This window comes from Populus alba, chromosome 9 (genome assembly GCF_005239225.2).
Source record: "Populus alba chromosome 9, ASM523922v2, whole genome shotgun sequence".
Classification (NCBI taxonomy): Eukaryota; Viridiplantae; Streptophyta; class Magnoliopsida; order Malpighiales; family Salicaceae; genus Populus; species Populus alba.
Genome location: NC_133292.1, coordinates 9,996,690 through 10,021,633, shown reverse-complemented (window position 1 = coordinate 10,021,633; position 24,944 = coordinate 9,996,690). Strand labels below are relative to the sequence as shown.

The window sequence follows — 24,944 nt, the reverse complement described above, 5'->3', positions numbered from 1 at the left end:
CTCAAAAAACCTCGACGGCGTTAAATTAGCTAGTGTGGGGAGCTGGGTTTTGGGCTGATCCAGGGCCGGATATTAAGTGTTTACGGGCTTCTCTGGGCTGGGTCTTTTAAATTAAGTAATCCAAAGGAGATAATTTTTGCTTTTTTTTTTTTTAATTAATCTCTCTTGTTTCGAATGGAAGCAAGTTTTTTTTTTTTTTAGAAATATTTCAAACGACACTAAGGGTTTGTTTGGCCTTGTTATGTTTGTAAGAGAATTTGGAGAAAACATGCTTATCTCTTAATGAAATTTCCTTGGTAATCCTCTGTTCCTTTTTTTTCCCCATCTTTTATTGTGTCAAAGGCTTAAATAAAGTAACTATCTATTTGCAAAGGGCTGAATAGAGTAATGTGTCCTAAAAAGAAGGCCCGGGTCCATTTTCAGATTGCATTTCTGCCCATGTCAGAAGGGTTTAATTTTCTGCGTAAATTTCATATTCTGTGCTCACATCTATCGATGATGCAACGAAAACAGGAATTGTAAAATAAAAATAAAAAATCGTGAGTGACATAAAACATGGAAGGATCCATGCTAATGAAATTAGCATAGCAGAGAAAGGGCAAGTGCCTCTTGTTCTTCTCATTCATGGCTTCTCTGAATCATGGTATTTGATTAAAGAGGATATGCTCTCTTCTTCTTCTTTTTATTCTCTGAATTCGAATCTTTTTTTATTAAATCTTTATAAATATACTGATATATGTTTAAATTTTCCTGCTACATTGTGCAGTGTTGTGGTCTTGAACGTGTATTTGTGGAAGGGCATGACTGGGGTGCAGAAGTGGCTCCTTCAGGCCAGGTAGAGTGAGGGCACTTGTTAACTTAAGCGTCGCCTGCCGGACACGTTCCAGAGAAATCAAACCTACCAAATTATTTGATGGGATTTCTGGAAAAGGTTTCTACATTTCTCAATTTCAGGTAAGAGAGGATTAAACCATTTTTGTGGGGAATTTTAATTAAATTTTCCTACACCATCTGGGTTCTTAATATGTTCCTTTTTTTCTTCTGGCATTACAGGAGCCAGGAAGAGCTGAAAAGTCACTCGCCAACGCTCCTGATCTTCTAGCAGCTCCCCCAGTGATTGCAATTATAGATTTTCTTGAGACCCATCTTCATTGCCGTCTTGGATTGCTGAAGAAGAACTTCAATTTAATGCTAAAAAGTTCCAAGAAACTGGGTTTACCGGGGCCTTGAATTATTACGCTGCCATGGACATGCAAGATCGTAATATTCCTAGTAAAAATCAAAACTATGTGTATTACAATAAGAACTAATGAATCGGACTTGAAAAAATGAATGCATTATTGGCAAGTTCAAGCATATTTGTTAAATCCTTCTTACACTTGGAATTTAGTTTGATGCAGTCAAGTTTGTGATAACAAGTGATTTTAAATAGTTAGGTGTAATATTAATTTTTTATAAACAAGTTATATATATGATCTAATAAATATATTCAAGTTCGGGTTGGAAAACATGTGCATACCAAGCGTAATTCCACTTTTTATGTCAGATTAAATACATGCCATCTACCATCCGTTATTAGAAGATCTATTAGAAACTTTATACTCGCGGAGTTCATTCTTTTTTTTGTGAAGTAACTGGGATCTTCTTGCACGACGGCGGAGAGCTAATATTACTGTGCCCACAAAATTGATAGCTGGTGGCAAATATGTGGGTTTTCTGTCATTTGGTACAGAGGACCGTGTTAATGGAGAAATATTCAGGGAGCTTTTACCTAGCCTTGAAGTGGTTTTCATTGGTGACCGCTATTTTATTCAGCCGGAGAAAGCAGAACTAGTCTCGAATCAGATCTTGTCATTTTTCAGCAAGAAATCATTTCCATGATGAATAAATAGTGTACGCTGGGATTTAATACAACTTTTACTGTGATCTATTGATGTTTCACTGCTTACAAGGACATTACTGGATGGTTTTAATTATATTGAATGCAATGCACGTTTTTTATAATTTTGAATAATTGCTTTTAGAAGAAGAAAAAAACAAATATATAGGGCCAACCTACGCTTTTTTTATATAGCAAATGCAAAAATATAATAATTAAATTAATAAAATTAAAATTAAAAATATTTGTTTAAAAAAGTAAAAATGCTCAGGATAGTAAGGAATGATTTATCAAACTCTAGATTCGGAACACAAAACCCATTGAATTTAACAATATTTTTTATTTAATTATACATGAACCAAGTGTAGTAAAAAAAAATTTATATTAAACACCATTTTTTTTCTTAAAAAAAATGATGCATAGGAATGAAATATAAAATAGCTCTAGTTTTAAAAAAATTTAATAGCAAAAGAGGTTTTTTTTCTCCAAGTTAAATAAAAAAAAATACTATCAATTTTCTCCGTGTTTTTTACTTCTGATTTTTTATCTTTTAATTTTTTGTAATAATTCTAGTTTAATTAACCTTCAATTAATTTTTTAAAATGCAAAATTAAAAATAAAAAAGCGGAGAAAAAAATCACGAGCATGATGAAATCATGAAACAAAAATGCCCGTGTATTAACAGTGCATGGGGGACAATATCCCCCGCCTTTGGAGAGTTTTAAATTGGCGTCAAAGATCTGTAATTGGAGCCCGTGCGCATGGAATCGGACAGGCAGGGTACAGCACCGTCGTCATGGTTCTGGTGATTAACTGATGAGTACTGACAAGGCTTTAATTTTCCCACAGGTAAAGTTTGGCCCCTATAAATTACAAGGGAGGGTTGTGATTGCTCGCCAGTAAAGTGGCGTGGAGATCTAAAACTAAACTGCACCGGAGAAGATTTCTTCACACTGTACACTAAATTCATCCGTGCCATTATTGAAATCACGTGGTGTAGAGGTAATAGCTTCTTAGAGGAACATTTCTAACAAAGTTGCGTGAAACACGGCGGAACCCTACAATTCAAAACACATAAATAGCTTCTTCTTTTTTTCCAGGGAGGTAGAAAGGAACAAAATACTATGTCAGCAGCTTTCGAGTCGTTTGGTCTGAGATATTAATTTTTCACACCAGATTTTAGGGTATAGTTTAATCTTATTTTTGACGATTTAATATTAGATTTCAGATTCTTATGGGAAAATAACGAGAGGAGAGTATCTATTAATTAATGACCAAACGAACAATATTAACACCATTCCACTAGCTGAATGCCGGATTTTCAAGCCTGTATATCATTATTTTTTCTTGGAAAAATGGATTTAGCACTGGAATTAAGAGGTTTCCCCAGATTATGCAATTACCTAACAGTTAATCACACAAATTAGCTTAATAAAATCAAAAGCAACTTTGGTGAACCCTGCAGCAAACCCTTTACGGTGCACGCATGGTTCTGAACAAAAGTTGTCTGGGCAAGAGTTTCACGTACGTGGCCTCTTGGTATCCGTGAAGAGGTCAATAAATCTTTGAATGATGAAGCTTCCCACGTGGCAAAAAAACTCGAAAACCCCATGAACGATGGCTTCTGGCTCTCTCTGTTTTGGGTGAAAAGCAAAACCAGTATGGTGAAAAGCAGCCGTGCCCCGAAAATAAGAGGGTTAGGTTAAAAGAATGGAGCATTTCTCTCATCATAGCAACAGCAACAAAACAAAGTGTCTTCCATGGAGCCAGTAAAAGAGAAGCCTCCGCGACTTTGCAGGCACAGTGGAGCCCAGAGGGCATTATCCAGGTGGGACCCTGTCCATGTCATCGCTGACACTGTCAAGTAAAGGAACTATGTTTCCTTTGGAATCTGTTTTATGTGGTTTGATTGTAAGGCTAGCATGGGACCCGCATTCCATACCAAGAAGATAATTAAACAAATTAAAGAAAGAGAACTGCCAAGAAGAGCCAGGTGTGAACTTCACTAATCAACCCACCTAGTTCACTAATCATGTAATCAAAACCGCCACGTGTCGAGTGATCAAAAGACAATCCACTTGAGTTCTTGCCTAATCCTCAACAAGACAAAGCAAACAAATCTTAACCCCTTGATTAACTAGTTGTTGTGCATGCACTATACCGACTAGTCTATTTATATGTTAAATTACAGCTGGCGATTATTTGTTTATCTAATATTTTATTTTTTTTAATTGGTTGAATGGGATAAGATTTCTAAATAGCTTATAAAAATAATTTCTTTGGGAGGGTAGATTGTGTTTCTGGTTCGTGAAAGGCCAACGTGCCGGCGGGGACTTTGCATAATGGCGCCATGGGATCTTATTAAATTAAAGTTTGGTGCAGAAAAGTTCGACCAACATACATCCAAAAATGTATTTTAGAAGCTTATGATGACTTGATCTTGACACTCCTCATCGATGAACAGAATTCCATTCCACCATGACTTTGCTATGCCAATGCGAGGTTGAGAAGAACAGCTGTGTAGGGAGATATTTGTTTTTATCCTTTTTCCATCATATTTAGTGTTTTTTAATCTAGATGGTCGACTTTATCCAAAATTTAGTTCATGAAGTTCTTTTTAAATTATCAAGTTTTGATTGGATCAACTTTAATTTTTTTTGCAAATCATGATAATATTGTTTTAGTAAAAAAAATTAATTAACAAGTTGTAACTAGATTTTTTACCGGGTTTTGCAGGGTCAAACAATTTATTCACCTGGATTTTTTATTGTTTTTATTCTTTTTTAAATTCAATTTGATTTCAAACTTCAAATCAGCTAAGTTTTAAAATTATAATCATAACATATGCCGTAACATATATAAATCATATTAATTTTTGTTTTTTGCAAAGGATGGGTCATTCTCAAGGAAATTAATGATCCATAAAAAAAATATATTCTCTGGTTTTGACGTGAAAATTGGAACGAGGTTAACAGAGTGAGAAATGCATTCGCTCACCAACTCAATTAATTCAATTAACATGGAGTGAAGATACATTTATTATAAGTTGTGAAACATTATACGCGTAACGATTAATTGCCCGTTTGGCACTGCGATCTAACCTGTTTTTTAAAAAAATTTAAATTTTTTTTTGTTGCTAAAATTAAGTGTGATTTATACTTTCTGGATCGTTTTGATGTCAAAAATAATTTTTAAAAAATAAAAAAATATTATTAGCATGCTTTTCGGACACGAAAAGCTATTTGAAAAGCAACCACAACCATACTCCCAAACACTCTTCTAAGTTTTTTTAAAAATAGTTGTTAAATCTTTAATTGCATAAATTTATATAAATAGTCTGTATCCATAGTTTTAAAATCCGATCCGGCTTGACGAGTTGATTCGGCCGATCCGGGACTGGAATCGAGCCGGATTGAAGAAAAAAAAAAGGAAGGAAAAACCAAATGTAACCAGGTAAAATCTGATTGCAAACCCATTGATTTTTTTATTTTTTTTAAAAAAACTTTATTTTTATTTTTTTAAAAAAATTTGACCCAATCGATTAAGTGATTTAATGATCCGGTCAAAATTTAAAATCTAAATCTTAAACCGAGTCAGATTTTAAAACTATATATTTATTGATTAAAAAAAAATAGCCTGATTGTACCTGAAATTAGCAACCTAAATAATATCAAAAAAGTCATTTTTTTTTTGTGTTTTCGGTGATATCTTTCCAGGTCTCCAACAGCATCGGTGTCTTGGATTTATTCTTGTGTAATCGGCATTATTAAAAGGGGTAGAAATGGTCGTAGATCCAAATTTTTTGGCGTTTTTTTTTTTTAAGAAAACGTTTAAAATGGTTGAGAAGTCGAATTTAAGAAAACTTTGACTAGGAACAGCACGTCTCCGAAAGCTGCCATTCAAAATAAAATTTGTAATTCATAGATGAAAGGACTTGTCTGTCCGAATCTTCATGATTGAATAGTTCGAGATTGTCTGAAGAATAATCTTTTTTTTAGAACGGATTCCCATGAATCTCTAGTAAAAGCAATTTAAAGATATTCATAGCCAGAGAAATATACAGGTACGATAATTTGAGTTTTTAAAAGCAAAATGGAAGTCAGGGGCCGCTACTGAGCTGTCGAAGTTGCATTACCTACCTGATGCTCTTAAAAATATCAATCGAGTGAATGATTCTCACCTTCAATATTTTATCATATCTTGACGTGCTTTCAGGCAGGAATGAACCCATAAGAAAATTAACTTTTTTTTTCTCTGGTTGTGCAGTGATTTTTACTAGAGATGTTAAAAAGATAAAAAAAAAAAAAAAAGTTAAAACCAATGGTAGATGTTTTGTGAGTTCTGTCCATTCATTTTTTTTTTTTTCCTGGTAATTGTAGTATTGATGAATCGGGTGGAACATTTACGAATGAGACATTATAAACCACATAATCACTGGTATGTTGAATTTTTATTTGTTAATATTAAAATAGAGTTTTATATGTATTTTTTAAATTAATATGGATGTTGGATCAAGTTGTATATATTTTAACTAATTTTATTGACATGAAGTTAACAACTATGTAAACTTTCAATAACCCTGAAGTTTGTAAAATTCAAACTAATAATATCTAAAAATCAAATCTAAAATCTGATTAATTGAGCTACAACTCCTATCATACAAAGGTTTACCTGTTGGATGTATGAAGGAGTGGCTGACCAGTACAATGACCGGAAAAATAACCAAGTCGAATGACTAGTCATTTGGTCACGTAGCAAAGGAAGGACCGACTGGCCGTCTCCGAATGGTAGGTGCGTGCTTTGCGGTTCCGGTTCAAAATGATGTCTTCTCACGGGAAAACAAATTTCTTTCCTTTTCTTTTAAAAAATAATTGTTAACGGGTGTTCCAAAATGCATATAACAATATCTACAAAACCCATGCTATCATGGTTTTAGGTGTTGATCAAATTTTATTTTTTTTAAAAATTAATTATTTTAATATAATTTTAAATAAAAAAACATTTTGAAAAGCAAGTTATATTTCCAAATAAACTCTTGAAAGTTATTTATTTTTATGTTTGAAATTGTATTTATGTGCATTTTAAAAATGTGTTGAGAAGGCAACAATCTTTTTTTAAAATAATTTTAATATACTGATATAAAAATAATAAAAAATTATTTTAAAAAACATTTACAATCACAAACTTAGGGACTCTAGCTTAAAAACTCAAAACAACATTTCAAGATTTTAAAAAAAAATCATAATCTAGATAAATCTATCTAGCCCATAACTTAAGTTTTGAATGAAATTGGATCTTTTAAATTAAGTCTTGCAACTACATGTTTATCCATTCAAATCTATATATTCGAGTGCAAGAACTACAAGGAAAAACTACACTGAACATCCTTTAAGTTTTCTTTCATATTTTTATCTAAAGGATATTTATTTATTAAAAACTATAAGAAATTTTTGGTTTTTCATCTAATAAATTGTTATGGCATGAAGTGTTGTGGCTATAAAATAAAATAAAAAATTCCCACGAGACCAGGAATAATAATATTAAAAAAATATATAAAAACAACATTTATATCTGTTGCCTTGATATTTTAACTCGTTGTAATTATTTTTCAAATAATTTATTGTGTTAAAATATATATTAATGATTTTTTTATTTTTAAAAAATTATTTTTAACATCAACACATCATAATAATTTAAAAATATTAAAAATATATTAATTTAAAATTAATAAAAAAATAAAATTTATTTATTTTTTAAAAAAATATTTTAAAAATATCAAAACAAAGAGCCTCACCTCTCCACAGTTTTCCGGTGAACGGAGGATTTACTTCAAAATATCCCCCCTCGCAAGATTCGAGCTAGAAAAACAGTGGCACGAGGGACCGAGAAAAGGGAATGTGATGATTAATATCGATGAAAAGGCCTGCGACTCTACAGCTGAAAAAAAGGAGCAGGACGTGCCCAGGAGCAGTACAATGATAGATTCGGTGATCGTGATTTTAAATTTTTTTTGATTTTTTAGTTTAAAATTAATTTATTTTTTTATTATTTTGATAAATTAATATAAAAAATAAAATTTTAAAAAATATTATAATATTTTTTTTTTAAAAAAATAATAACTACTACGTTTCACTCTCACTTATAGATTGAACGTCTTACTAACATTCTCATCTTGAAAAAAAAATCAGTTTTGATGCATAAAACCTAGTTTCAAGACTATCAAATTTACAAAAATAAAAAAGAAGAAGAAGCAAGATCAATTGTCTAAAAGAAGAAAAGAAAAACATTTTGTTCCCTGGATTGAACCTAGTTACCGACAAAACAAGATATGGCTCTAGAAGCAACTGCTATTTTTTTATTTAGATTTTAGATTTTAAATTTATTTATTTTTATATTTTTTATATCATTTTAATTTATTAATATAAAAAATAATTTTATAAAAATAAAAAAAATTTTAATATATTTCTAAATAAAAATAACTATTTTATGTCAATCCCAATCGCATTTTTATATATATATATATATATATATATATTATTCAAGCCGGTAAAAGATAAAACAACAGCTACTTATTACCTGAAAAACGAGTTTAAGACAGAATTCAAAGCTTTTTCTTCGTCACGGGATTCAATACTAGCACCTTTTTTTTCCCAAACAGGAGTAACATTTTGGCGGTGGAGGCCCCAGCCATCGGGTGCCAAGGACTTTCACACGTGTCAGTACTAATTAACCTCGAATCACACGAGACAAAATGCTTAGGTACTAAACCTGAAGTTAAATTCTGCTCACTAAATAACATAGTATGTATTATATATATAAAAAGCTTAAATCATAAAATATAGATATTTAAATAAAAATTAGAATTATTAAATTAAATAGTTTACAAAGGAACAATTCTATGTCATCATATCTTTTGAATAAAAAAATACACTCGTCCTTATGCAAGGTATGAATTGGTTATAAATTAAAAGTCTGTATAGCGGTTTAACAAGTTACCAGAAACATTTTAAAAATACGTTTGGTATAGAAAATATTAAATTAATATTATTTTATTTATTATTATAATTTTAATATCTCTTCAAATAAAAAATATATTTTTATAGCATGATAGATGATATTACCAAATAAATACTAAACAAAAAGTTTTAGTTCTAAAAGTAATGAATTCAAGTTTTATAAATCTTTAAAATTATTGAAATTTATATAATTATTAATTTTAAAATTATAAAATTAATTAAATTATATATAAACTGATTTGAATATTCATATTAAATAAAAAAAAAGTTTTGACACGGTCACACGCAAAAGGATGAAGCATGGACAGACCACTTTGTTCGAAGTGGTCATGTATTCTAGATTTTCTTAAAAAAAAAAAAAAAAACCTTTCAGTAATTAAGGTATGGTGCGGTGCTGTGACAGAAAAGCTTTGCAAAAAAACGTGTGATAGTGATTCCATGGCTCCTTCTCGCTTTATTCAACCAATCGAAACCCTCCTCTTTTTTTAACCTTAGATTTCTCTTGCACTTTCTTTTCACGAATCCCAAGTACCACCATCACTCTCTGTCTGCAAACGTATTCAATAAGCCCGTTTCCCACGTCAAATGACTCTTCTGTTTCCCTGTTTCTAGGCAGCAGCAGCAGCAGCAGCAGCCTTTCACCCCCTATTTTTACAATTTCTGTTTCATTTCTAGGTTTGGTCCTACGATTTTGTGTTTATTACCAAACCGCTCCTCTTCCGTTGGATCCGAGCTGGCTAGGAAGAACGAACGGAGGATTTTAGGTCGTTAGCAACTTGAGAGACTTGCAAGTCATAATTATTGCATTTGTTTTATCTTTTAAGCTAATCAATGATGTATATATAAATTGCCACCTGTGTTTTAGGAGTTAGCAGCCACTTGACGTGCCTGTTTGGTAGCGTGGCTGTGGGCTAAGTTCATCCGCTGCCACACCAAATATCATTTGGTCAACAAAAGAAAACTGCTTTTTGATGATGGATGATGATGGGACCTCATCAAATTCTCAACCGCACTACATGTTTTGGAGAAGCAGCAAAATGCTGCTTCTCGTATGGTAGAAAAGCAGAACAGTGGAGCCATACTCCACTGTTGCAACAGTGCAAGTGAATTAATTCACTCGCACTGTTACAGTTTTAGTTTGTTTTTTTTTGTTAAAAAAAAAAACATTGCAAGAAGTTTCGTTTTTTTTTTTTTTTAAAAAATTAGTGCAATTAATTGATTTTACTCACATTGTTCACGTGAACATGAACATGAACATGAACAATATTATTTTTTAAAAAAATTAATTTAAGGTGAATTAAATTTACTCGTATTGTAATCTCAATTTTATTCATTGATAATATTTTACTTAATTTTATTGCACGCTCAAATAATTATTTTTTCTGTAGTTCTTGTCAAATGAATTTTGTACATAATAAAATTGTAAATTTTTTTTTAAAAAAATATGTTTTACTTGAAAAACTAGTATTTAATATTATTTAATAACACTACATAAAAAATAAATTCAGTTTTTATTTTTATTTTAATTGTGTTTTATTCAAAAACTTAAAAGGAGATCGCTTAATGATGTAATAAAAAATTCAGTTTTTGTTCTTGCGCGCTTAAGAAATCATGAAAAATATAGTCCTTGTTGGATAGATTTCGTATGTAATGACATTGCACATAGTTTAATGGAAAAATAAAAAATATTTGATATCAATATTATTTATTTCATGATATAATAACAGTGGTTAAATCTAAAATATTTAAATTAAAAATCATTAATATATATATATATATTAATTATTTTATAACCTCAATTTGAAAAACATTTTTTTACTAAATACATTAAACTACTTTTTGTTCAACCTCAATTTTAACCACAGTTTTAACCAAACATATATTTTTTCAAATCAACCTCAACTAAAAATACTTTTTATAAAACAACTTTTTTAAAACCACAACCACAACAGCAACCTCAATACCAAACATACCCGACAAAAGAAAAGGTAGTCTTCAATCCATTATTTGCTTACGGATTTTATTTTTTATTTTCCCTTCGATAGAGGCCCGTGTTGATATCTGGTCAATCAAAAATTTGTGATCATAATTATAGTTTGATTTAGATGTCTCTAGTCACTGTCGTTCACATATAAATTCCTGGCCCCTACCTCAAGAGTATGGGGTGGTTTGAATTGGTGAGATATTTTTTTTTTCTCCTTTTAAGAATTTAATACTGTGAAACAGACCTAACAGCTGCTTAATCACCATCTAATTAATAGCAATAACTAGATGACGGGGGCTACATAATTTAGGTCACACGCTATGCGAAACATGAAGGCACGAAGTGTTTAATAAATTTCCATAAAACACAATTTATTGCATAGGGGTCCACGAAAAAACCAGTCTTCTAAATTGCTTGACCATGCAAATCATAGGACCCATCATCATCGTCCAAGTGCCTAACATTTGTATAACTCTTGTGGTCCATTGGCCACAGCGCCTGGACTGGTCAATGCTCATGATGCTAGGAAAACGAGAAGATGAGAGGGATTTTAGTAACTTTTCCCGTGAAAAATACAACCACAAGCACCTTCTGTTTACTCCCACAGCCCCCCCCTGAATTGACACTGATGGATTACTCCAATTTCATTAATTAACCTTTGATTAGTGTGATAAATGTTTTTTTTTTTTCATTTATTAACTTAGCCAGAGCAATAACAATATTTATTAATGCAGTAAAGCCGAGAGGGTGCCATTTTTGTTAACCAGGAACACAACTCTGTCGCAGGCCTGTCCGTCAGTTTTTTTTAAAACCTAGGAGCTTCCCATGCTTGATCCAGAGCAAAGTCTTCACCTGTCGTGTTAATTGTCACTTGTCTTCCCATGCTTGAAATATTTAGGTTTTTTATCGGACATTACTAATATTTGATGTGAGCATTTTATTAGATATTAAATGAAGGCCCCCTCCTCAGAGAGGAAAGATCGTGAAGCGGGGCTGCAAAAATTCTTTAAATTGCAAGGACTAACTGGTAATTAATCACAAATCGTCATTCTTTAATTCCTAGTATAGCAACACACTGGATTCACAAGCAAATGTTTTTTTTTTTTTTTTTCCAATCCTTAATTATATATTGTCATGGCAAATAATAGAAAAACACAAAGTGCAGGGGAAGAAGTAGAATACAAGAAAAAACAGGGTCCAATACAAAATCTCCAACACTTGCTAGAGCAAAAGGACAAAGATAGTGATATGGGCACCTAATGGTGCTCCTCTCAAATTTAAAATCTAAAATAAATAAAATATAGAATAGAATAAAAACCAACGAAAAAAGAAAGAGAATATGTTTGTATGGAGGATATTGCAGCATAACCAGACCTGCCATGCTCAAGGACGAGAGAGACAGCCAGCTTGAAACCTGCTAGAGAGAGAAAGTAGCTAGAAGGAGAGAAATGGTCGTGGTGTTTTTTTGAAGGGGTTTAAGAGAGGGTTTTAGGTCTACCAACTGGTTGTTAGGGATTTGAACTCCTTAACCAAATCCTCAATCTTCAACAGCCAAACAAAGAGCCCTCAAGAATTTACAACAGCAACATCAACAAGAGATAGAATTAGAAGCAACATCAGCCACAACAAGAACAATAAATCAAGCACCAGCTACTACTTCTTCTTGCACAATTGAATTATCAAGCAAAGAAAGAACCCTAAAGCCAAAGAAACAAGAAAAAGATACACACCTTGAAAGCTATCATTTCTTTTGAGAGAGAGGCAGAGAGATGCTCACGTGGGGTTTTAATGGAATGATTGGTAGAAAGAATACATGGTGAGAGAAAAAAGATAGAAAAAAGAGAGAAAATTCATTGCTGTTTCTGCTTTCAATTATTATCACCACTCTCTTTTAGAGGGAAAAAAAAAGAAAAAAAAAGCTGAAGCTTTTCTTCTCCTGGGATGCATGTGTATGTATTATGCGTACATAAATAGGATTATTTAATGAAAAGTGAAGGGTTGTGTTGTCGTCGTCGTCGTTCTTTTGTTGTATTGGGATCATCAGATTTGTGTATCAGTAGATCAAGTTGTGTCTTCGAGATTTTCTGTTCCCTAAAACACCCACAAGTGTTACTGGTTTCCAGGTAATTTTTTATTGCTTGTTGATTTCTTGGACCCTTTTTTTCATCTCCTCTTGTTCTTAATCTTTACTAGTATTTTATTATTATTTCTCTTTCATGTGTGTCTCTGTCTTCGATCTTTTTTGTTCCCGGAGATAGAGGAGATGATGACGGTGGTGATTATGTGATTGTAATTTGTGGACTTTTTTTTATAAAAAAAATTATTGGATATTTATTGGGATTTCAAGTGATGGTTGTCTTGCTTCCTGCTTTGGATCATGTTCTCTCTTTCTTTTTTGCTTGATGGGCATCATAACTTTTGTTTTTAGACAACTCAATTAGGGTTTATTTAAATGGAAGTAACCTGTGAAAAATATCAGTTTTTGTTCTTCCTAGCTTGTGCTTAAGGGGGATTTTGGGATTTAGGTTATGGATTTTGTTGCTGCTTTAATACTTCCACATGCTAGATTGGTTAAAAAAGCTCCTTTTTAATCATTTCGGCACTGGAAATCACTAAACGCTAATGTTACATCAATATTTTTATCTTTTTGAAACTGTCAGACCACTTAAAAAGCCTTGGTTTTTTGCATACAAGGATCTTTTGATGTTTGATTCTTCTGTTCGTTGAGTCCAAACTACCTGTATTGTTCACCGTTGATTCACTTAACCAAGAGCTTGTAAGCTTGCCTTTCAGCTCCTGATGGTAAATTACTACGGGCTTCACTTCAGCTTATTGTGTATTCTTTCAGTGGTTTATTTATTTTCCTTAATATTTTTTTGAGCTTTTTCTCAAGTATGGGTGTGAGATTTAAATATAAACACAGTTTCGAGTTACAACTACAATACTGAGAGTGGTTAAGCACCCTCCAGGTAATGAAGTATACTTACAGTTGATGGTAATGGAAGTCCTTTCTCTATGTTCATTTCAGTTCCCTGAGCGGTATGTGATTGGGCTTGCATAACCAGTCAGGAAAGTCAAAGTTTAAATACAATGGCTACCTATTACACTAGTTCGAATAATCAAAGAGACGCTGCTGCAATGGTATATCTGCCTGGTTCATATCCAGAAGCACCTCTTCATGGCAATATGATGATGTACATGAATTCTGGATCATACTCGGATAATTTGGCTGGGAATTCTCACCATCAAAACAACTGTATTGAATTTCAGTCTGTGGAGAATTCTGCAAACCCACAACAACAAGAAATCCTGTCAAATCTGGGTGGATCACGAATAGGGGAGCATGATTTTGGTGCATGGAGGGATGGTAGAAATGAGATGCTAGTCATGCAGTCAGTGAGCGGTGCTTCCAGCATTCTTCACAGTGCACCGAGTTTGCAGGGCCAGGGTTTATCTCTGAGTCTTGGCACCCAAATCCCATCTGGAACGCAAATGCCTTCTATTCCATACCGGAATACCAATCCAGGACTCACTTCGTTCTTGAGTCCTAATTTTTCCATTTCGGGGGAGGGTGGTGGCAGGAATGGCTCTTCCAGAGATGAGCAGTCGAGAAATATTGAATATTTGACACCTGTTTTTTCTGGAGGCAATCACGATGTGAATAAAGGTGATTTGTCTCCCTATGGAATGAATAGTGTTGGAAGAACGATTCCCAATTCCAAGTATCTGAAGGCAGCACAACAACTGCTTGATGAAGTTGTCAATGTTCGAAAAGCTCTAAAGCAGCCTGATAAAGAGAAAAACCAGACCACAAGTGAACATGGACTGAACAGTGCAAAAGAGGGTGATAGTGGATCAAAGAATGGGGCTTCAAACCCTCAAGAATCCACCAACTCTCCAAGTGAGCTTTCACATGCTGAAAGACAAGAATTGCAGAACAAGTTGACAAAACTTTTATCCATGCTAGACGAGGTAACACCAAAATATTATTGTTTCCCTAAGCCTCGTCCTGCATTAGTCATTTTCTTTCTTCTACTTGTCCAGGACCTTGACTAATCACTATGATTTTTTGGGTATTGCTTGTCCTAATCTTTCTCTACAATCATATATTTACTTGTGTCAACGAACTTGGGGACCTTGTTTGGCTATATAAACTGTTATTTGCTAATGTGAGGAAGGGAAACTAATGGTAACTGAAGCAATGATTCTGCAGTTGTCTCTGGGATTCCTAAGAATAATATAGTACAGTAACACTCTGGTTTGATAGTTAGGAGTTTTCACTCTGAAACAATCTTTGCTTTGATAATTGCGGGTTCCATCCAGATGCATAGATTTATTTCGTTGTTCATGCTACAGTATAATCTTCAATGTGTCAATGAGCAGTTATTTTCAGGAAAATCATGGTGTTTTAACTTTTGCACTTACTCTTGTGGATACACCTCCTTAAGCAGAGTTGGTAAGAAGTTTTGCTGAGCTTCAGAGCTGATGTTTCTTAAGAGCCTTGGGTTCTCTCATGGCGACGATTATCACATTACAATCAAGTGTGCACTAATGCCTTCTGTTTGACATAAAATTTTCTACTTCTTCCAGGAACTTACGGGATGGTGAATGTGCTGTAAGACACTGCTATTCTTTAGATTTTAGTTAGCATCCAGGAGAACCATATTTGGTAGATATCGCAACCTTATATGCTGCCAAACCATGCTTGCCTAACTGTGCCTTTCTACACTGTATATAATCATAGCATCACCTTAGGAAGTTGTTGCATTGGAGATGTCAAGCTACAATCTAGTTTTACAGACTACCTGAATTGTTGTGCGATAAGACTTAGACGGATCCATTCATGTTGTAACTTTTTTACTCATCTTTATATTGTTATTTTATGGTAGCAAGTTCAAGCATCGGGATCAGTCACTTCATTTAACTGAACTTATGCGACGCTTATGGCACATGCATGTAAATGATTTCATTGTCAGTCTATCTGATTAATGTGCAAACCCTGCCTGTGATTATATGCAAACAATTAAACCAACTTCCTTTTCCAAAAGGTCTAATTATGATCTGTTGTCACAGGTTGATAGACGATACAAACAATATTACCATCAGATGCAAATTGTGGTGTCTTCATTTGATGTGATAGCAGGATGTGGAGCAGCTAAACCATACATAGCACTCGCCCTCCAGACTATTTCACAACACTTTCGGTGCTTGCGTGATGCAATAACTGGCCAAATTCGTGCAACCCGTAATAACCTCGGGGAACAAGAAACCTCAGAAAATAGTAAAGGAGTTGGAATATCACGACTTCGATATGTGGACCAGCAGCTTAGGCAACAGAGGGCTCTCCAGCAACTTGGTATGATGAAACAGCATGCGTGGAGGCCACAAAGGGGTCTGCCTGAAAGCTCTGTTACAATTCTTCGCGCTTGGCTGTTTGAGCATTTTCTCCATCCGTAAATCCTCTCACCATAGTATTTTCTGTTTTTTCACGGATTCACACCTTTGTTGTTCTTGTAAAGAACTTACTGCTTCAACTATAGTTAATTGTCTTTTTATTGTTCACCAGTTATCCAAAGGATTCTGATAAGATCATGCTGGCAAGGCAGACAGGCTTGACTAGAAGTCAGGTAAACACTAACTAAAACTTGTTTTTCATCTAGCGATTAGTCTGCAGTCAGACTGGAGAGTCCTTATCATAAGAGAGCTGAGATACATCGTCTCTCTGTAAAAAACAAACTAGAGTCAAAATAGATGTCGTCCTTTTGGCAGCGTTTTGGATTCTGCATTTTAAGTGTTGCTTAAACATAAAGGATTTGGGTGGAAAATTGGGCGATGTTGAGAAAGAGCAGGACTTGATACTGTGAAGGTGGATAACCAAGTGAAAAACAGCATATACTCGTATTGTTAGATTTGAAAGTAAATAGAGCATTTACTGTTGTATATGTTGGAAAAGGTATGAACCAGTTTTGCATGCATGCATAACAGGGGACTTCAAGCAACAGTCTGGTGGGAAAGATTTTGAGTTGCCAACAAAATTGTTGGGGAATTATTCCTCTCTATACTCTTTCCAATATGAGCTATATCTCTATAGTTGTTAATTACTGACATTGTTATCAGAGTTGGTGAATATGCTAAAACCTGGATTTAAAACCTCTTGTGGGTCAACCCTTGCCTTCATTCAATATGTGCCACACTTTTCTTGACAATGTCATGATAAGACCAAGCATATCTTGACACTTCTGTTGCCTTGCTCAGGTATCAAACTGGTTCATTAATGCACGAGTGCGTCTCTGGAAGCCCATGGTTGAAGAGATGTACAAGGAAGAGCTTGGTGATGCAGAGATGGACTCTAATTCGTCTTCTGAAAATGCAGCCAAAGCAACAAAAGGTGACATGGGGACCTCTGAAGAAAAGGGGGAAGAATTCCAACAAAGTGCTAGTTCCACAGCCACTGGAAGATGCGGTGTAGGACAATTGATGGATTCCAAGTCTGACCATGTTCCTGAGGTAGAAATGGCAGGATCAACTGCGAGAAGCAACTTCCATAATGGCACACGTGGTGAGACTTTTACCGAGTATGGATTACTAAAGTTGAGGGAGGACCAAGGGCCTAGTATGGAGGACTGTAGTCTCTTCTCTGATGCCATGGCTCACTCTGAGGGGGGTGGTGATAGGTTTATGGCAGCAGCTGCTGCTGCTTACCAAATGTCAGAGGTGAGGAGGTTTGGAAATGGAAGTGGGGTATCTCTTACATTAGGATTGCAGCACTGCGAGGGTGGTAGCCTTCCAATGTCGGGTACAACACATCATGGTTTTGTTTCCATGAGAGGGGATGATGATATCTACAATGCAGCATCTTCGGTGGGGGCTGGGCCCACAGATTTTGAATGCTTAAATCCAGGGAACCGGCAACACAGATTCAGTTCCTCCCATGTATTTCATGATTTCGTTGCTTGAAACAATTGATCGAGGAATTTACACGGGAACATGAGATTACTTATGAAACAGTAGCTCCCAAACTTTTGTTGTTCCAGTAGGAACATTCATCTCACTTTCATATATGGTTAAAGGAAAGGTTGTGTATAAAACAGAGTTGTTGTAGTATACCATAAGAATTGGTTGGCAGGTTAGCACATTGTAAAGAAGTGACATCTTTGTTTTTGGAAAAAAAAAAGAAAGTTCCGGTTTGAAATAAAGAGTTGGGAATGGCTCGTTCTTCGATTTTGGTAGTGACCGAGAATAAATCTGTGAAATTATTCCATATTTTGGGAACGTCTTTAAAACTAGCAGGTACACATCCACAAGCCAAGCTGCACTTTACTGGAACACTTCATCACGCTCGTTCACATCAACCGTCTTTGCTTCAAACCACATTTTTGAAATCAACTTATTTCTGCAGCAGGTAAAGTAGTCTTGTTCCTCGGGTGAATCTGCAGGCTATCAATCTTAAACATAAGCTTTCATCTTTTGACCTTTAACGGAATGCACGCCCTATTGCTTGACGGGTTGAGACGGGCATCCAATATTATAATTCGGGATGCACCAACCAAGGACATCCCTTCTCCGCATGCTTTAATTGATCTGAAGATCTTAGCATCTGGGGAGCCATTAAAGTGCTCCATCAACCTCTCCCTATTCTCTGCATTTGAGTCACCTGTAATCGTAGAAGGCTCCTTTCCAGGACTACCACAGCTCTCTCTTTGCTGAGAATCTCCCCAAAAGTTTCAGAGGCAGGATGTACGGGCTGAAAACCAGTAGCTTCTCACCAGCTGACTCACATAGGCCCAGTAAATTGAGGAAAAAACTTCACTTTTGCTCCCTATCACAACCAACTGTTCCGGCGTTGCATCTATCTTCTCATCATCATCTGCGGAGCCTCTTTCTCCATTTGCTGGATATTTCTCTGAAAAACATTTCAGCCGAGGGTGCATAGACAGAGCACTTCCTACAGAGATCTTTCGAACTCGCTCAGCTCCTTTTTTTTTCCTTTCATTTTTCTTTAACAAATTTTTATGATGTGTATGCCCTTGTGTTCAATATATATATGAAAAAAAAACAAATAAAAAATTCAATAAACATGAACCAAATAGAAAGAAAAAAAAACCACTGAAAAAAAAATAAAGAAGCCCAACGACACGGGCTTGACCTCTATGGCCCAGAATGACCAGGCTTAGAAAAGCTTAGGTTTTAACCAGACCGATGCACTCACACAAGAAGGCCATCACTTGGCGTCAGAACACAGATTACAAAAGACGGACAAATTCGTATTTGTCAAGCATTCATGCTGCCATGGTTCCCCGTACACTTCTTGAAACTTCTGAAAGCACAAAGACATGCATCTTACACTTTAGCTGACTACAACCACATCGACAGGAAAACCATGACAAAAAACTGATGAATATTTACAAAGGTTAAAATTCTGGAGGTATGCCGCAGGTTCTATCACTTGAAGATTTAAAAGAAGTTGGGTATAAAAAGTCAAAAATGACAACTGAGCATCTGTTGTCAATCTTGCTTGCAGCATCCAAGATGCCTTTCATTGCTTCATGGCCACGAACCAGGAAAGAATGTACAGTTTCTGGGTCAGAGAAGTGCCTACACCAGTGCTTCAGCCCTGTCAACCCAGGTCCTACCTGAAACATATGCAGGAGAAATATAGGGAGAAACAATGGATATTTGAATATGGGAAATCAACAAATGTACTATTGTGCACTAACCTTTTATACAGAACCCTTACATCATCCCTCACCGGCAAGCTTTCCAAGAAGCAATCTCCACTGTCATCCAACTCAACAGTCTCCACCTCAAAATCCTGGTAACCACAGTATTCATTCCACTCGAACCACATTTTAGCAATGGCTTCCTTCCTGAAGCAAGTAGTATGATCCTCCTCTTCTGGTGAATCAGCAGCAACCAGCCTATATGCATATACTTTCTTTGTTTGCCCTGGTCGGAATGCACGTCCTATTGCTTGGCGAGTTACTGAAGGATTAAGATGAACATCTAAGATGATTATGCGAGAAGCCCCCACCAATGATATCCCTTCTCCGCATGCCTTAATAGACCCGAAGAAAACTCTAGCATCCATGGAATTGTTGAAACGGTCCATGGACCACTCACGATGATCAGAACTTGATTCACCTGAGATCACAAAGATATCTTTTCCCAGAATCCAGCCCTTTGCTTTCATCACAAGTCTTTCTAAGAACTTCAATGGTGTGAGGTACTGGCTGAAAACCAGGAGTTTCTCCCCAGCTGACTCGCATAAGCTTAATATATTGAGAAAGAATTTCGCCTTGGCTCCATCTCTCACATCTAATGTCTCTAGCAAGTTATCCATCATATCATCAGTTACAGCAGAATTCTCAGAGAAGGAGTGCAGCTTTGGGTGTAGATAAACAGCACTCCCAACAGAACTTCTCTTGAACTTCCCTGCAAACTTCTTCAACTTCTGCACTTCGTGCTTCTGTTTGGAGCTGAGATTCAGCACTACAGTAAAATCAACTAGTCCTGGAAGCTCATCCAGGAAATCTCCTTTATAATAATGAAGAACCTTGCTAGTCATCTCACGCAGATCTCGTATAACAGTCACCTTCCTTTTAAAATCTTGGTCTTTCTGCAAGGTGTGCTCTACCAGATCATAGAAAGCTGCATCTGCACCTGCTTTGAATTGCTTCCTTGCACCTGGAATGCTTACTTTACTCAAGATGCGCTTGACAATACCTCGGGAAGTATCCATCCTCAGAAACTTAGGACGAACTAGATTCAATACATTGAACACTTCCTTGACATGATTTTGATAGAGGGTTCCAGAAAGCACAACTTTACGAGGGGTCTGCACTTTGGCTAGAGATTGCAGCACATCTGTATTCTCATTCCTCGGAGTGTGCCCTTCGTCCAAAATTAGAATTGAAGGTCTCCTTAACAACATCTCCTGGCAAGTTACTGACACCTGGTTCTTCCCATCATCACAGACTATAGAGGAGAACTGTTTGTACCCTAAGAAAAGGATACTCTTATGCTCCAACCACTGTTTTAAGACTTCCAGTTGCTGATGCCTACTGTCTGCTTTAACAGAGTAAAAATCATAAAGTGGAATATCCTCAATCTGCCATATCTGAAACTCCTTTTTCCATGTAGACAATATTCCTTTTGGAAGCACCACTAATGGTTTTGCATGAGGATATTTGGCTAGGAAACTTTGCATGAAACTGATTATCATAAATGTCTTGCCGGATCCAGGAGCATGGGCCAAGATGCAACCCCCTGGATTATCTGCCACCAAATTATTGCGAAGAAAATTGAAACCTTCCACTTGATGAGGTTTCATCTGCTTCATGTGCCTTGGATGAGCAGGGATGTCAGTTACCGTCAAATCTTCTTCAAACAAATCAACTCCAACCATCCCATTTGAATCTCTGTCCTTGGCATTGCGGGATTCATACATGTATGTCCTTGTATTCCTTTTGACCTGGTATATATATATATTTCAAAACGATTCCATACCAGTACAATTAGCTAAAACAACAGATGGCCAAAGCAGAAGAAACTGAAGTAGAGTTTGGATTACACTGTATCGTGTAACATAAAATCTATAAAGCATGATTGGGAAAGAACCAAGAGACAACCAGCATGTAAAAAAGTTCTGCTGAATTTGTTGAAGTCAAATTCCTATTTCCTGATAAACTCTTCTCCATGCAGAAAATTTGATCAAGAAATTTATAACAGCAGCAGCTATTCACATGTTATTTGTTGTTGTACATATTACAATACCAAAAAATGCAAAAAATGACAACTTTACCTTATTAAACTGGATCTCAATTATGGTATCAATTGCTTTCTCAATAACCCCACATATGCGACAAACATAACCAATATCATCCTTCAAGACAAAAGAGTGGTCGCAATAATCTTCATCTTCATCCATGTTTTCATCAGGTTGAGGATTTTCAACAACATCCTGTCAGAATCAGCCGAAATTCATAATAAAATACAAAAAGGAAAGGCTTTAAACCAAAAATAGGGTTTTTCCCATTCTTTCAGAACACTAGACTCAAATGCTGGATCTTAAACGAGCAATCCATGCAAAAATATCAAAAGTCATTCATGATCCCTCAGCTAAGGAATGCGCTCCAAGAGCACAGGCAAGACATATACTGGAATAATAAACACAGTTTCCTAAAATTTGATCACTTTCATTTCACCACTGGATGTCAAGTAATGATAGTCTCTTGTAGCATAAATAAATAGCTGTTGATATTTTTGTTTCTTTTCATGACTAGTTATTCTGCTTGCTTTCTTAGGACAAATCATGTTCCTTTTTCTTCTCCTTGATAAATAACAAATTCAAAAGACTCCAAAGGAAATGTGAGGAAACCTTGGTTACAAGTCAGGCACAGAAATGTGCCAAAAATTAACAAAAATAAAAATTTCAAAATAAGACAGAGGTCCAGGAAATCAAAGCCTTCAAAACCAATCAACAAATAATGAATCCACAACACCTGTCTTCTTGAAGGGAAAAAATAATTATTCAACCGAAAACTTCACCAGCATTTGTTGCACCCACCAGTCAAAGCAAAATTGAGACCATATCAGACATTAAGGCAGTTTTTGTCAACTAATTTTTCTTTAAATTTTTATACATATTTCTAGAATATATATATATATATATACCTTGGAAGATTCCAGTGCGAATGACATCTCTTTCCAAATATCTCCTAGGCCATCATCTTCAATCCCTGTATCAACTTCATCCTCCTCTACACCAACATAAACACCTTTATCTTTTGTGATGTCAGGTTCACCAATAAGACTTACTACCTCTCCATGAATTCTTCTCTCGGCATGGTCACTAAACTGAAGAAATAACAGTTGAGATAAGACAGAAATGGCATTGGAACAAGCAATTGCACTCGTATGAAATTCTGAAAACGAAAATAAAGGTGCTACTCAAAATAGAAAAGAATTGAACTTAGAATCAGCTTTCCAGAGTCTAAACTGGTAAAGTGTGAGAAACCAACACAGAAACAAAACTAACATGGCGAAAACCAAACAAAAATATTCATAAATAGAAATCATCCTATAACATCATTGGACGACAGTGTATCACTGAAAATGCATGCTGGCAACACAATGTGATTTAAACTGTGTCGATAGTTGCATAACTCCTCTGCGATAAGCTAAGTATTCATTTTTCAACCCTATCCCTCTCCAGAACCTTTTCACGTAAAAAAGAAAAAAACCATATTATATGCATGTACAGCACTCATAGCTATGGTTTGACACCCATGTAATAAAAGTCATAGCAAATTGTTACATGTACAATCGCTAACAGCACATCTTTTAAACCACATGTATTAGCAACTTTTGCATTTTCAAACACACGACTCCAGAACCATCAAGATGATCGAAACTTACCATAAGTTCAGTAAGAAATTGCCCCTCGGGCTTCGGCAAAACAATCCCCTGAAAATGCCCAGCCATCCTATTCTCACTACTCTCTACTTCGTCATCGGAATCAATAACCACAACCGGCATTCTTCCCGCAGCAACATTTCCACCACCACCCTGATGATCATCACCATCATCCAAGTCAATCACATTACACTTTTCCTCATTGAAACTCATCCCTCGACCACGTGACTCATTCGCGAGCTCAGGATACAGAACCAAAAAGGTATGTATCATTTGAGCTTTCCGATTAAAAAGTGATCGTATATCGTCCGTAACACTTCCATATCTCCCACTATCTAACCGTTCAAGCAAACCATGAATTGCAAATGGATCAGAGTAATCCGTTACTTTTTCTTTCCTCTGTTTCATCCTCTTATTTCCATCAAAACGCGACTCTGTTAGCAAAAAAAATCACAAAAATTATGAAGAAAAAAAAATCAATCAAATAAATAAAGAGAGGGAGGGAGACGTACCGTTTGGAGCTGCGCGTTTTAGAGGCAAAATGTTCAGTGGAGTTTCCATTAGAGAGCTGAAATTGAGAAGAAAACACAAAACGACATAAAATTAATTCACGAAACGACGGTGGTTTAAACCCTACAAAGGACTGATAAAGAGAACGCAATGAATGAAAGAAAACCCTGGAGTAAGAAATTAAGAAACTAACCGCTGGGTTTTAGCTTTGATTAGTTAAATGCAAACTAAATATCTGCAGCTAATTAATCATGGGCTTGGAGGAGAAGGGGGGACTGATGGGGTTTTCCTTTTTCCTTTTTTCTTTTTTTGTGGGAGAGTGGAGTTTTTAATTTAATTTTACAGTTAGGGTTATTAGTAAACTTTTATACTCAATTCTTTTGACAATCTATAAATCATTGATTTAAAATCCGGCATGATATGGTGAGATGATTCATAATCCGGGTGATTTGATATCTATGACAGGTCATGTTTTAATAAAAAAAATTAAAAATTATAATTTCATTTGTGTGACCTAGATAAAAACTCAAATTAATTTACGATTCAATCAACTTAAAAAATCAATTAAAACTTATTGATTATTTTTTTAAATAATACTATTTTTATTTTTTTAAAAAATAAAAAATTTGAATTGAACTCTAAATCAATCCACTTATTTAAAACTCGAAACTTGTTCTAAATTGATTTTCAAGTTGATTTTAAAACCCGTGCTATAAATAAAAAGGAAATATTAAATATGTTTTTGGTTGGAGATAAGATAATGAAATGATAAATAAGATTGTAAATATATATTTGTTGGAAAAATAAAGATAAATATTGTTTGAAAAAAAAAGGGTTAAGACAGTAGATTTAATGCCAAAAAAATTATAAAAAATATTTATTTATCCTCCATGCTCTTCAATTCAGAGTATACGTACACACACACACATATATATTATTTATTGGATGAGAAGTATAATTATACCTTATCAATCAGATTTTTTAGTATTTATGTGGATATTAATTTTACAGCCATTATTTATTATTTAACAATAAATAAAATAGTAATATATATATATATATATTAAATGATATAATAATAAATATTATACATACATGCACACGTGTGTGTATTTTATATCAATGGTAAGGCATGTATATA

At 34.8% G+C, this 24,944-nt stretch overlaps 2 protein-coding genes across 2 annotated transcripts; one reads left to right on the top strand and one right to left on the bottom strand.

Moving 5' to 3' along the window:
* Positions 1-12,178: 12,178 nt before the first annotated feature.
* On the top strand, positions 12,179-18,100 carry LOC118058939 (BEL1-like homeodomain protein 7). The gene is made up of 5 exons (XM_035071741.2): positions 12,179-13,002; positions 13,908-14,851; positions 15,953-16,332; positions 16,446-16,506; positions 17,135-18,100. The coding sequence occupies exons 2-5, from the start codon at positions 13,970-13,972 to the stop codon at positions 17,834-17,836; spliced, it is 2,025 nt and encodes a 674-aa protein (XP_034927632.1). The 5' UTR covers positions 12,179-13,002; positions 13,908-13,969; the 3' UTR covers positions 17,837-18,100.
* Positions 18,101-18,968: 868 nt separating this feature from the next.
* Positions 18,969-24,181, bottom strand: LOC118058938 (protein CHROMATIN REMODELING 35). The gene is made up of 7 exons (XM_035071739.2): positions 23,997-24,181; positions 23,806-23,861; positions 23,297-23,727; positions 22,553-22,735; positions 21,681-21,839; positions 19,597-21,350; positions 18,969-19,512 (listed from the first exon to the last, which is right to left on the bottom strand). Exons 2-7 carry the CDS (start codon positions 23,852-23,854, stop codon positions 19,509-19,511), a joined length of 2,580 nt encoding a protein of 859 aa, XP_034927630.1. The 5' UTR covers positions 23,855-23,861; positions 23,997-24,181; the 3' UTR covers positions 18,969-19,508.
* Positions 24,182-24,944: the final 763 nt, after the last annotated feature.